Source organism: Macrobrachium rosenbergii, chromosome 3 (genome assembly GCF_040412425.1).
Source record: "Macrobrachium rosenbergii isolate ZJJX-2024 chromosome 3, ASM4041242v1, whole genome shotgun sequence".
NCBI classification, from domain to species: Eukaryota; Metazoa; Arthropoda; class Malacostraca; order Decapoda; family Palaemonidae; genus Macrobrachium; species Macrobrachium rosenbergii.
Genome location: NC_089743.1, coordinates 49,427,612 through 49,441,642, shown reverse-complemented (window position 1 = coordinate 49,441,642; position 14,031 = coordinate 49,427,612). Strand labels below are relative to the sequence as shown.

General features: G+C 32.9%; 1 protein-coding gene across 1 annotated transcript in view; it reads right to left on the bottom strand.

The window, feature by feature from the left end:
* LOC136855546 (uncharacterized) overlaps positions 1-13,195 on the bottom strand; it is a 364,203-nt gene extending 351,008 nt beyond the window's left edge. The window contains exon 1 of the mRNA XM_067132662.1: positions 11,221-13,195. Coding sequence (XP_066988763.1) covers positions 11,221-11,407 — 187 coding nt within the window. The 5' untranslated portion in view covers positions 11,408-13,195. The remainder of the gene's footprint in view (positions 1-11,220) is intronic.
* Between the last annotated feature and the right edge of the window lie 836 nt (positions 13,196-14,031).

Below are 14,031 nucleotides of genomic sequence, written 5' to 3'. Positions count from 1 at the left end.
ACTACGGACCCGTGATTAATGTCGTCAATAGCAGCAAGAAAGGGAACTTCTGTCATATGAAGTGATGTAGCCTAGGGCTTTCAGTACAAATTAGGAAATTAGAAGTGCGTAGTAAACGCCTAAGACCTTGCGAGGCCAAACTGTCAGCTACGGAACAGGTGAACAGATTACCTTCAGAATTAGGCATTCAGATGGTTCACCAACAAACGTTCAGAAACGTTAGATAAGGTAGGACTTATTACATGTGGGCGGTAATTCATGAGATACCGCTCCTGCGTTTAGCTAATGCTGTAGCATTAGCAATTCTCCAGCAAGTACAAAAAGAAACCTTTCTAGCTAACTTACAATAAATAAGACTAGGCTAAGTTCAAATAAAAGATTATGAATTGCATTAGACTGAATAGATAAACTGATCAGTTTAGCTACAGAAACACAGGAATGAGGCTTCAAGAGTGTCTCATTATGTAGCTGATATCAAATACGCCCTGTAAAGACTCCTTTCTTTTGGACACTGAGTGACAAAGCTATCTTAATTAAGCAAAGGAGTCACTGCTGATTAGTCCGCCGGTGTTATAAGCATTAGTACCAGTGGCAGTACTATTATCTTCTTTTTTGTTATCATTAATTTTTGTATTTTTATTTTTACTGCTAAGGCAAGACGCAAGCAATATTTTTGTACTCATTCAAACAACATGGTATAACAAAGAAAAAAAATTTTACTCATAAACAAACTGATTACTGTCCCAGAAGTATCTGTTATTTACAGTATACTTTATTATATCTATATATAATGCTAAAAATAGTTTTGTTAATAATGGTAAGGCGAATTCAGATAGATGTTTGTAAACCATCCTAAAGTGGAAGATATATTTAGAGGTGACTGGAGAGTGACAGAAAACAACAGTACTATCACTAAATAGTAAAATTAGTACTATTGCATGCTATTGAAGTTTTGGACATCATTTTCGACTAACCACAAAAAAAATACACGAATAAACCAGAGGGACTAAAAAAGGATAAGCAAGAACCGTTTTTATTTTATATTACAAGTTCTTCATATCACTCCTTCTTAGCATTCACAAAAAGAAGCTTAGAATCATTGAATATATCAGTTGCAAGCTTTCAAAAGAAGCCTTGTTGCAAAGCTTCTAAGTTTTTTGTAGCATTTCTCCAAAAGTTATTTTGAAAAAAGCAAAAAAAAAAAAAAAAAAAAAAAAAAAAATTCCCCACTTAGACCTTCATTTAACCCTGATACCAAAGGGATCCATTTGGCAAATTGATTCACACTGGGTTTTAAGTTCGCGAGATAAATAGGATTAACAGAAAGGAGGGATTTGTCGAGTGAGTCATTTCGAAATACTGTCCGGTTCGATTTTAATGTTATTCGTTGTATGACGGACACGCGTAAAACAGGCACGGTTAGAATTCATGAACAGAATTGTTATGTGTCTGTGTGTGTGTTTTTTTTTCACTTCGAATGTGTGATTTTACGACGAATGTTAACAAACTCATACGTATGTTTGTGTGAAACTTTTGATTTCATGTGTCTTTATTATGTATTTATGACATGTTTTTAGTAACTCATATATGTGTGTTTGAGTGAAACTTGTGTTTACTAAACACAAATTTCATTCAAACATGCATGTGTGTTTTAATGAAACTTTGATTTATGTGTTTTTATCGCGTATGTTTTTATAGACGAATACATGCATGTTCGTATAAAACTTCGTTTTGTGTTTCTTTAATTATGTAGGTGCGTTTTATGACGAATAAGTATAAACAGATGCTCATTTAGGTATAACAGCATTCTTTTGGACATATTTGTAAACAGTTGCTTCATTTAATTTCGGATGTGTGTTTAGTGACGTCTGTTTATAAACCAGCACATTATATTTGCATGAAGATTTGATTTGTCTGTTTATTTATGCATATGTGTTTTATGACGACTAAGTCTAAAAACAAATAAGTATTTAGGCACAATAGCATTGTTTTAAACGTATTTGTAAATAGGTCAAATGCCTTATTTTCACCGCAAAGAGAACAGTTAGAATTCGTAGACTTTTGACCGGGAAAAAGCGAACTCCAGCTGACAATGCAATTAATGCAGTCGTTTTTAACAGTATCAAAAAGTCTTCAGGAAACATTTCTCAATTAGTGTGATATTTTTAGTGTTCTTTTTAGTTTTCTGTCAAAGAAAAGTATTGCGATGGCTTTGTCTGTCCATCTGTACTTTTTCTGTCCGCCCTCAGATCTTAAAAACTACTGAGGTTAGAGAGCTGCAAATTGGTATGTTGATCATCCACCCTCCAATCATCAAACATACCAAATTGCAGCCCTCTAGCCTCACTAGTTTTTATTTTATTTAAGGTTAAAGTTAGCCATAATCGTGCGTCTGGCAACGCTATAGGACAGGCCACCATCGGGACATGGCTGAAAGCTTCATCGGGCCGCGGCTCATACAGAAAACTCGATTGCGCCGAAAAAACTTGGGCACATCTTTTACTTGTTTTTATTAGAGACTAAAAGACTAGACGAAACTAAAATAGTGTAATTACAGTGAAACAAGAAATGTTTCACGTGAAAAGACCAAGTGTATTATAGAGTAATTGTTGCCTAAATCCATTTCTGAATTGTATTGCATGCAGCCTCTCGCTGTGATATACGGTAATAGCCATGAATTTATGTACAGGCTAACTTGGTCTTGATGGACGTATTACATAAGCGTATACCATACCAACGTGTATATACAGAGAATTATATATATATATATATATATATATATATATATATATATATATATATATATATATATGTATGTATTTATGTATGTATATATATAATTCTCTGTATATACATGTTGGTATGGTATACGCTTGTGTAATACGTCCATCACACAAGTTAGCCTGTACATAAAGTCATGGCTATTACTGTATATCACAGCGAGAGGCTGCATGCAATACAATTCAGAAAATGGATTTAGGCAACAATTACTCTATAATACACTTGGTCTTTCACGTGAAACATTTCTTATTTCACTGCAATTACACTATTATAGTTTCGTCTAGTCCTTCTGTCTCTAATAAAAACAAGTAAAAATTGTGCCCAAGTTTCTTTGGTGCAATCGAGTTTTCTGTATGAGCCGCGGCCCATGAAACTTTCAGCCATGCCCCGATGGTGGCCTGTCCTATAGCGTTGCCAGACGCACGATTATGGCTAACTTTAACCTTAAATAAAATAAAAACTAATATTTATTTAAATAAAATAAAACATATACTATATATTTATTTATATAAATATTTATACACACACATATACTGTATATATATGTATATATATATATATATATATATATATATATATATATATATATATATATATATATATAGATAGAGAGAGAGAGAGAGAGAGAGAGAGAGAGAGAGAGAGAGAGAGAGAGAGAGAGAGAGAGAGAGAGATGACCGTTCCATTCAGTATACAGTTTAAGTACAAGCATGTGCCCTGATGTACATTCATGATATCCAATTTTTTTTTTACTATTTATAAAAATCCAGTGCATGTGTTTGTCCTCGTTTTCTCTTTTCCTTAATAAACGACTCTTTTTTTTCTTTCTTGAATTGAAAGTCATCAAGAGAATTTTAAAGTTCAAAGTGACAATTAAAATCAACTATTTCTGCAGATTTTCAATTCAGCTGCCACGCCATAACTTCAGGACTTAGAAAATATGATGTTGGCATTACAGTTGTAACTGTTTTCCTTCTCTCTCTCCCTTTTTAACAGGATTACGACGAAATGGAATGCATAACAATGCAAAGTGAGCGTCGGTAATGTCATTTGAAATGTTGACGATCCTGATTGATTGGCAATAACTGCAGCACCAACTTTAACTTTCAACAGTAAAAAGGTAAATGTTTGTTTAAATTTTACACACGTTATTAACCCCAGGCACAGTGACGTATATTACCGCAGTTTAGTAATATATATATATATATATATATATATATATATATATATATATATATATATATATATATATACATATGTGTGTGTATGTGTATATATATATATATATATATATATATATATATATATATATATATATATATATATATATATATATATATATATATATACTGTATATATATACTGTATATGTAGGCAGTTACATTTAAATTCTTCACCCTTCCTTCGTTTCGGTTCGAGTTACTGATAGGGCTTAAAGCAATTCTCAATGATTCCTTTGCCTAAGAATCTTATTTAAATCATTCAAACTAACAACGATCAGAAGATTGCTAACATCAAAGCGAAGCCGAGTATCTCACCGTTATTACTCTTTCTTTAACCGTTATTACATTTTTTTTACCGTTATTGCTCGTCGAAAACTTGCCCAACTTATCCTGGAGGAGGAGGAGGTGGTCGGTGGTACTACTTCGCTGCATTTTATCATTATCATCATTATTAGGTCTTCCATCACTAAGGTAAAGACCTATAATGGCACACACGCTCCGCCTCATTATCGTTATGATTATGGGTGATCGTATTACAATGATTTCTCATCACTAAAACATTATTTTTCCCCTTCGCTTCTCTTATAAAAGATTTTCAGTTTTAAACTTCTTCGTTCTCAGGGGAAGGCATCTTGATTCTTTCGTGGCTGGGTTTTATTTTTTTTTTTTTTTGGGGGGGGATTGCTCTAAGAGGAGCGAGATCTCGTGCCGACATAAGCCCCACTCTTTTTTTCCATAGGCGTTAGATGGCCAGCCCCATTGGCTTCCGAATTAAAAATTTTTTTTTTTTTTAGGTTTTTTTATGGGGGATTTCTCCAGGAGGAGCGAGATCTCTTGCCGGCATAAGCCCAACCCCTTTTTTTTTTTTAGATAGGGCATTAGATGACCAGCCCCACTTGCCTCCAAATTAAAAAAAAATATATTTTTTTTATATTTTTCTTTACATCGTCTATCCACTTAAGCTTAATCGGAAATAATCTAAAAGTATTTTCCTTGTATCATTGCACGGCCTCGTTTATTAGACAAGGCATTAGACAGCCAATCCCAATGGCCTCCCAATTAAAAAACTTAATATTTTTACATTTTTTCTGGGCCAAAAAAATGGTTTTTTTTTTTTACATTTTTTTCTTGCGTCGTCCATCCAGTTAAGCTTTGTCAAACATTATCTCAAAATAGAGTTTACAAATAATTTTAAAGCCTTTTCCTTGTATCATTGCACGATCTTGCGCTGGCGTAAGACCATTATTTCCCGATTACATGGGTTAGACAGGGCATTAGATTGCCAGTCCCATTGGCCTACGAATATAAAAATAAATAATTTTCTTTTATTTTTTCTTCCCGTCGTCTTATCCAACGATGCGTTTTTGAGTATTACCTAAGAAGATCACAAATAATTTTAAAACATTTTCATTGTATCATTGCACGACCTCGTGCTGGCATAAGGCCTAGCTTTCTTTATTTCCCACGGGTTTGTGTTAGACAAGGCATTAGATGGCCAGCCCTATTGGCCTCCAAATTAAAAACAAAAAATAAATGTACGTTTTTTCTTTGTGGTAAAAATATTTGTTTTTTTTTTTTTTTTACATTTTTCTTTGCGGTAAAAAAATATTTTTCCTACATTTCTTCTTTGTGTTAAAAAAATTGTTTTTACATTTCGTTTTTGTAGTAAGAAAATTTGTGTAACATTTTTTTATTTTTTGCGTCTTCTGTCCAACGAAGTTTTCTCGAATATCTGAAAGAAAAGTTTACAAATAACTTACAGACATTTCTCTGTATTACATTAATTGCATAGATCATAATGGACGAACTCTGACCTCTCTCTCTCTCTCTCTCTCTCTCTCTCTCTCTCTCTCTCTCTCTATATCTCTCTATATTTCTAGATATATATATATATATATATATATATATATATATATATATATATATATATATATATATATATATATATATATATATATATATATATATATATATATATATGTATATATATATATATATATATATATATATATATATATATATATATATATATATATATATATATATATAATATATATATATATATATATATATATATATATATATATAAATAATAGTAAATTCCAAATCTGTGCTGAAAATCTTCATTAATTTATAAAAGTTTGTATCGCACTGTATCACGACAGGTGTTAATGTCATGATCGAGGTGAAAAAAATATGCTTTTTATCTTATTAAATAGTTAACACTCAAACGCAACTTCTAATATGCAAATGAATTTTCCGACTGATTTTTAATCATTGCCTGAAATTGTGATCGCAGTTCAACGTCGCCTGACTGTGATTTTCCCATTTAACATGACGTGATTGTAACCGGGTAGGATTAGACATTATAATTAGTAGGTTAATCGAGTTTTAACTTTTGGGACGCTAGAAATTTGATGATTTCATCTGTTAAAGTTTTTATTTATCCAGTTCCTTTCTTCAGGGCATATATATATATATATATATATATATATATATATATATATATATATATATATATATATATATATATATATATATATATATATATATATATATATATATATATATATATATATATATATATATATATATTATATATATATATATATATATATATATTCATATATATATATATATATATATATATATATATATATATATATATATATATATATATATATATATATATATATATATATATGTGTGTGTGTGTGTGTGTGTGTGTGTGTGTGTGTGTGTACTTTTCTCCTCTCTCTCTCTCTCTCTCTCTCTCTCTCTCTCTCTCTCTCTCTCTCTCTCTCTCTCTCTCTCTCTCTCTCTCTCTCTCTCTGTGATGGCTCAAGCTGTTCACAGCCAAATATTTGGGTTGAATCAGTGGCCCCATCCCCTTCTCCACGAGGGTTACGACCCACCACAATCGTCTAGGCATCATGTACGCGAGTTCTTGCATTCCCTTAGAGATCTCGGGTCCCTTGCAGATGGAGACAAGGTTAGCTCAGAACCACTGGATCACAACAAATAACCTTGATCCATTTTCCCTTAATTATATTGGTTTTAAACCTTTGATTAAATACTCCAATAAATCTTAATTATTCTTTACAAGGTCCCTTCACTGCGAAGATGTGACCGAATGCCATTATGAATGATGCGCCAAAAGGAAGTATTTTTCGTTTATGGAAGTACCTTCAGTAATAATAATAATAATAATAATAATAATAATAATAATAATAATAATAATAATAATAATAATAATAATAATAATATCGCTTGTAAAACAATGATCCAGTGTTATGGAAAATCAGTAACATATATTTATACATTTCCCATGCTCAGGTGATCATTTTTAGATTATCATTTGTATGGTTTGCTAATTATCAGTTATCAGTTATTAGGTAATCTACTACTATATTATTCACTGAAACCTTTGAGGAAGCAAATTATTATTCTTTTCTTGATCTTTATCGCGATGAACTCCGGTTACATTTTACAATCGTAAGTGCATCATAATAAATGTCACCACCTTATTCGTGATCAGTATAATGAACATTAGGATTATTATCATTATTATAATTATAAATGATTTTCTTGTTCTTGTTAATATAATTTTTGCACATTATTTCAAGGTTACGAGAACCTCATAATTATCATCATCATCCTGTCCCTGATTATTATTATTATTATATTATTATTATTATTATTATTATTATTATTATTATTATTATAACAGTGGTGGTATTAGTAATAGTAGTAGTAGTAGTATTAGTAGCAGTAGTAGCGTTGCATAAATGCTTTTAATTGATTTTCTAAGGAAAAGCAAGCAAGGTCTTAGCCTTAATCACTGATATTCGTCAGTTGCAATCCTTTCGGACAAGTCTCCCTCTCTCTCTCTCTCTCTCTCTCTCTCTCTCTCTCTCTCTCTCTCTCTCTCTCTCTCTCTCTCTCTCTCTCTCTCTCCTCGTTTCTTTTTTGTGGAGTTCAGAAGTTGATCTAAAACTTTCGATAGAATAAAGGAAAGAGTAATAAAACAGTCAAGTTTTTATTTTCTTTTAGTCTCCATGGTTGAACGGTATTTAAGAACTCGATTTCGAGTATGGAAGCTTTGCAGATTTTTTTCCTTTTACACTAACAGAGATTTGTGGCGCAGTTTCTCTAGGTTATATCAAAAGCTTCACCTTGTTTTGCTTTCAAAGTATTCTTGTATTTGTGTATGTATCTTAATATATATATATATATATATATATATATATATATATATATATATATATATATATATATATATATACATACATATATATATATATATATATACTTACATGTATATATATATAGATATATATATACATATATATATATATGGAGAAAGATATAACTCTCTCAACTCCATGACCAAATTTTGAATAATATTCCGGCCATGAAAGTATCGTTGAAATGCAATTAAAATATTTATCTCTCTTTGTTTCATGAGCTTCGACATTTTGTTTTTGTTTTATTCAGGCAGTTGAATCGTTGCATGTCCAATATTTCGTTTTCGGAAAGTCCAATTCATTTTACTGCGGAATTTACTGATTCTTATCATGTATGGATATAATCCGTTTAACCGAGTTTCTACAGCTTAAACTGTTTATACACAGATATCCTTTTTTCATTATTTTTTACTTTTTTTTTTGGGTACTGTGCATAAAATATTTTATCGAAAGATATATTTTTTAATTAACTTTACAGATATTCCAGTTTAAGCTTTTCACTTAAAATTTTGACAAGAAAATCGTTATTTTTTATCTGAAATGGTATATAAGAAAATAAAACAAAATTTTAATTTTTTTTTATTTTAAATTATGTTTTTTTACGGAGTCTTTACCTATAGCGAGAGACATTTTTTAGAATCATTTAATTATAATTTGAAAACTTATATCGGATTAGTGGTAAAGAAAAGCCAATAGACTAAAAGCTTTGTGTATTACGTTTTTGGGAACTATGGAAAATCATTCAAGAATTTCAGGAAATGTTTTCACACTTCGTTGAGGGTAGACAAATTACGAACCCATTAGGAAATCTGCTGCGAAAAGTATTTAAAATTTATTGGTCTTGCAAGACAATCAATAACCTTAAATAAAAACTATTTACGAATAGTATTTACTAGAGTTTTTTTAGGAGGAAGGAGAAAGTTACTAAAGAAAAAACCTAGAGGAAAGATCTTCAGTGAACCACTTTAGTTTAGAGTAAACTTTCCAGGTATTAATTAGAAAAGAATTAATCTCAGAAACCACTGTTGAAAGATTCTTAAGAATTTTTAGGAAATAATAAATATTCTTAGTACATATTCCCTTTCAGGACTTTCAATATTAAGGAGAAAATTAATTTTCAAAAAGTTATTATAACACTGACATACTCTTCTATGACAGGATAAAGACACATTTTAAAATATTAAAGTTTAGAGTATCTAAAGTATTTGAGTTTTAATAGGAAGCCCGAAGAATAATGAATGTATAGAATCTAGAATGTTGTTGAGCCAGAATTCTGTCCAGGTTGTATAAAGGCCTCTTTTAAAATACTAACGTCTCTCATTAATCTTAATAAGAATCAGGAAGAATAACAAAAGCACAGAGCCCAGAATATTTTAAAATATGAAAGTGTAGAGTATCCTTAGTCCCTTAGTCTTAGTAAGAATCGCGAAGAATAAGAAAAGCACAGAGCCCAGAACATTTTAAAATATGAAAGTGTAGAGTATCCTTAGTCCCATAGTCTTAGTAAGAATCAGGAAGAATAAGAAAAGCACAGAGCCCAGAATATTTAAAGAAAGCCAAAAACAGAAACGAGAACTGCAAAGAAAAGGCCGGGCGTCACGCCTTTATCCCACACGAGAGAGAGAGAGATATATTAACGTTGACTGTTATTTTAGCCTTCCGTGTTTTCTCTTCATGTCAACTCTACGAGTCGATTCACATCAGGGTCACATGTCATGACATATGAGACGGTCTCGTCTTGCTCATAACACCAAGAAAATACAGCTGGATATGTTAAGGTAGAATGTAAAAAGCCTCACGGAAGCACATGTAAAAGCAGGCATGCCTGCACTGAAACAAACACAAACACACACACATACATACATACACACATATGTGTGTGTGGCTGTGTGTCCTTTAAAAGGCTCATAACAGAAATAAAGAAATTTTTATTAGCTCATTAAAATTTGTTTGTTTTATAGGAACCTATAAGAAAAATATTAAACTGATTGATTACAGGAAGGAGACATGTATGTATTCATATATATATATATATATATATATATATATATATATATATATATATATATATATATATATATATATATATATATGTTTGTATATATATATATATATATATATATATATATATATATATATATATATATATATATATTACTTGAATATGCATAAATGTAACCAGCTCCTAAAACACTTAAGAGCATCATATGGGCAATATAACCTTGGTTATTTAAAACAGGTAAAATCAAATTATCTACATTTTTGTTGGAATTAATTTATTTGAAAATCATATTTTTTTATACGTTAGACGAAGGGCAGAGGTTTTAGCTGTTGAACTCTTGGCAACAAGAATTTATATTTATTGTGTTTGGTATGATTAACATCATAAACCCTGTAATTCCAAATGTCATTTCAGAAATAAATTCTAATGAAAATGGCGCTTCAAAACTCTTTACATTTGTTATTTATATAATACATACACACACATATTATATATATATATATATATATATATATATATATATATATATATATATATATATATATATATATATATAGTGTGTGTGCATTCTTCGAAGGGGTACTTATTCATTCCTCTCTCTCTCTCTCTCTCTCTCTCTCTCTCTCTCTCTCTCTCTCTCTCTCTCTCTCTCTCTCTCTCTCTCTCTAACCTGGGTTTGTTTTTGCAAATATTTTCTTGTTCAAGTTTAAGACAGAGACGCTATTTTGGAGAAAAGAGAGAGAGAGAGAGAGAGAGAGAGAGAGAGAGAGAGAGAAATAACAACAACCTTCGGAAATTAATTTATAAACGTAATGGAAATCTAGACTTCCATATGCCTAATTATCCTAATGTGTGTGTGTGTGTGTGAGAGAGAGAGAGAGAGAGAGAGAGAAATAACAACTTGAGAAGATGCAGTAAAATCGTGACATAATCTCGGTTATAAAATACTGAAGACTAAAACACTCACCGTAAGAAGGTGGTTGTGTAGTGGTTGTTGTCGAAGTGGGGGTCACTGTGTTATAGTGTGGAGGGGGTGGAGGGGCCGAATCGCAGCATTCCCTGTCCGGCAATTCACTGCACGACCCCATACAGAACAATAATGTCATCATCATCACTAAGTAACGACTTGCATTCATTGCAGCTAAAGGCGCCATGATTATCCGCCGTTGCTCTGGGATTTTGTGACCTATATATATAACTTTTTTTTTAACTTATTTCGTCAGCGATGCGATTTTATTTGGTTCCTGCTTGCAAATGCTGCAGAGTTTGTTTTTATCTTTTATTTTTTTATTCCTCAAATTTTTGAGAGCACAAAATACTTAGAGATTCCACTTGTCGAATAAAGTTTTTCCTTTCACCTACAGAGCCTTTGAATTCCAGTTACTCAGAATAATCTTTTTATTTTTAACACTACTCTATATAGAAATTATCTCCTCTCCTTTCCTGGGTCCGTTTAATCTTTTCTCATGCTTCCCAAAAATCAGCTGATTCGGACAAGGTCAGATGAAAGCTAAACTGCTTGTAAACCATCTTCAGGAGGACACGGAAACTGCTTCCACGCGCTTTCGGTAATCCTCCTGTTCAGCAGGGTATCCTTGGGTCCTAAACTTCGTCATCTCTACGGCTGGACGAAGAAAAAGCAATGGAAGGACTTCTAGTTTTAAAATGAGGATATCACAGGTTGTCCCTTCGACTTCGCGATTTAAAACGGTTACCTGACCGCCATTGACTTCCAGGTATCACTAAAGCGCTTCTGCCACCCGGTGGACGACGGAGATATCCTCGAAGAAACTCCTCGAAGGATTTCCAGTTTTCAGGTTAAGTGTAGCACAGGATATCCCGTCGACTTAAGGACACGAAAGGAATACTTAACCGACATTAATTTCCAGGTCCTACGAAGGCGTTTCTTCCCCCGCTTAAAGAAGGAAATGTTCTCAAAGGACTTCCCGTTTTGAAGGTAATTCTCACAGGATACTCCTTTTTACGTTTTAGGGGCGTTCGAAACGATTACTTTGCAACAGTACCGTCCAGGCAATGCGAAAATCCTTCTTATTTCGCCGCTAGGGGAAAAATATGCGAATGGCTAACGCCTTGGAGGCGAAGGATATCACAGGATCTTCCTTTCGAGTTTTCCAGTGGCATGGAATGATTACATAACCTGTAGTAAATTGCAGGTAATGCGAGAGCGCTTCTTCTTCTTCTCGTTCTGTTTTATTCGTATTTTTCTTCTTCTTCTTCCAGCGTCCCAGTGGAAATCAGTCTCCGGTATGCGTCGGCGAGGTTGGTGCCCTCAGAGACATCAATGGGTGCCTGGGAGAAGAGAGAGTATCAGCGAATATGGTTTCGCTGGTGATGATTCCCGTGTCCCGTTTCGTCCTTTTCTTATATATTCCGCTCCGGTTGGTGTTATTCTCGCTTGTTACAATCGCCGAATGAAGTAAAAATTGCTAAATCTACATCAGGAAAAGCGGTTTCCAAATTATCTTGATGCGTAGATGAACAATGATTTAAACATCTGTTTGTTTATTGCATAAACTTATCAGGCCAAAAACCAAGTCCATTCGTTAATTCTAATTCAATCATAAATTCCTAAACAGCCATCTAAACAGATTTCGTTCAAATGTTGCAAGTTCCTGTATTGCCGAATATATTAAACTGAAGATTAACCTTCTTAAGTGTAAAGCCCGATCTCATAATGAATGACATTTGCGTGTTCATAAAGCATCTGCCACGGACTTTGTCGTTCAGTTTAAGAAATAATACTAACAAAAATGTGTGATATTAATGATCGTAAACCTTATGAAATTAACATTGTTAATTATTCCCATTAACGATCGATCTTTCGGGAAGCGTAATCAAATTCTACAAAAGTTTTAGTGACCGACCCATTAAAACTTTTGTTTCGTGTCGAATCCAAGTCAGAATCCGGTGTAGTTCGTTCCTTTCACCGGAGAGGGGCTACGGATTCGAAAACAGTTCGACTGCGTCGGTAGGAAAGACCCGCCCGAAATGTTTACCGTAGTTACACTACGTTCGACATGGAGGCTGGACACCCTTCCTCGGTCACGTCTCAAGGGTAACTGGCGCGGCCCCACCCGACCCAACCTGCCGTATACTACTCGACACACCTGCGTGGCACCGAGGAGGGAGAGAGAGAGAGAGAGAAAGAGAGAGAGAGAGAGAGAAAGTAAAGCGAGGGGGAGGGAGAAAGGAAAAATGCAACGGGTTAACGCAAGAGCAATTTTTAAGGGGGTTATCTTGATACAGCTGCTCAAATAAAGGTGGTTTCCGAAAATGAACTGTGCTGTGTCAGCATAATTTACTGCCAAAAGGGGGGTGGAGGAGGTGCATCCTCATTTTTTGTTATACCATATAATATTATGTCCTGCTTATTTCGATTTGCATCTTAAATAAAATCTTATTTCTCAGAATATATTACCCTCTTAGAATAATTGCCGAAATTGCGGATGGAAATTTGGAACTTTCAAAATATTGTGGGTACCCAATCGTTGACCCAGTTCCGGGGTCCTGACCTATTTTGCTCGGTTTCGACATAAACACGTATTGAACGCTTCCTCGAAAATTTGCTCATTTTCTTCTGCACATGTTTTGCTCGTCATAGAGTGTCTAGACAAATGCAGGTAATTGAATTTACCGAATTTTTGCGTGAGATAGAGGTAATTAGATTTAACGTATTTATACGTGATACTTATAGAATTATAAGAATTATAGAATTATATACAGTGAGAGAGAGAGAGAGAGAGAGAGAGAGAGAGAG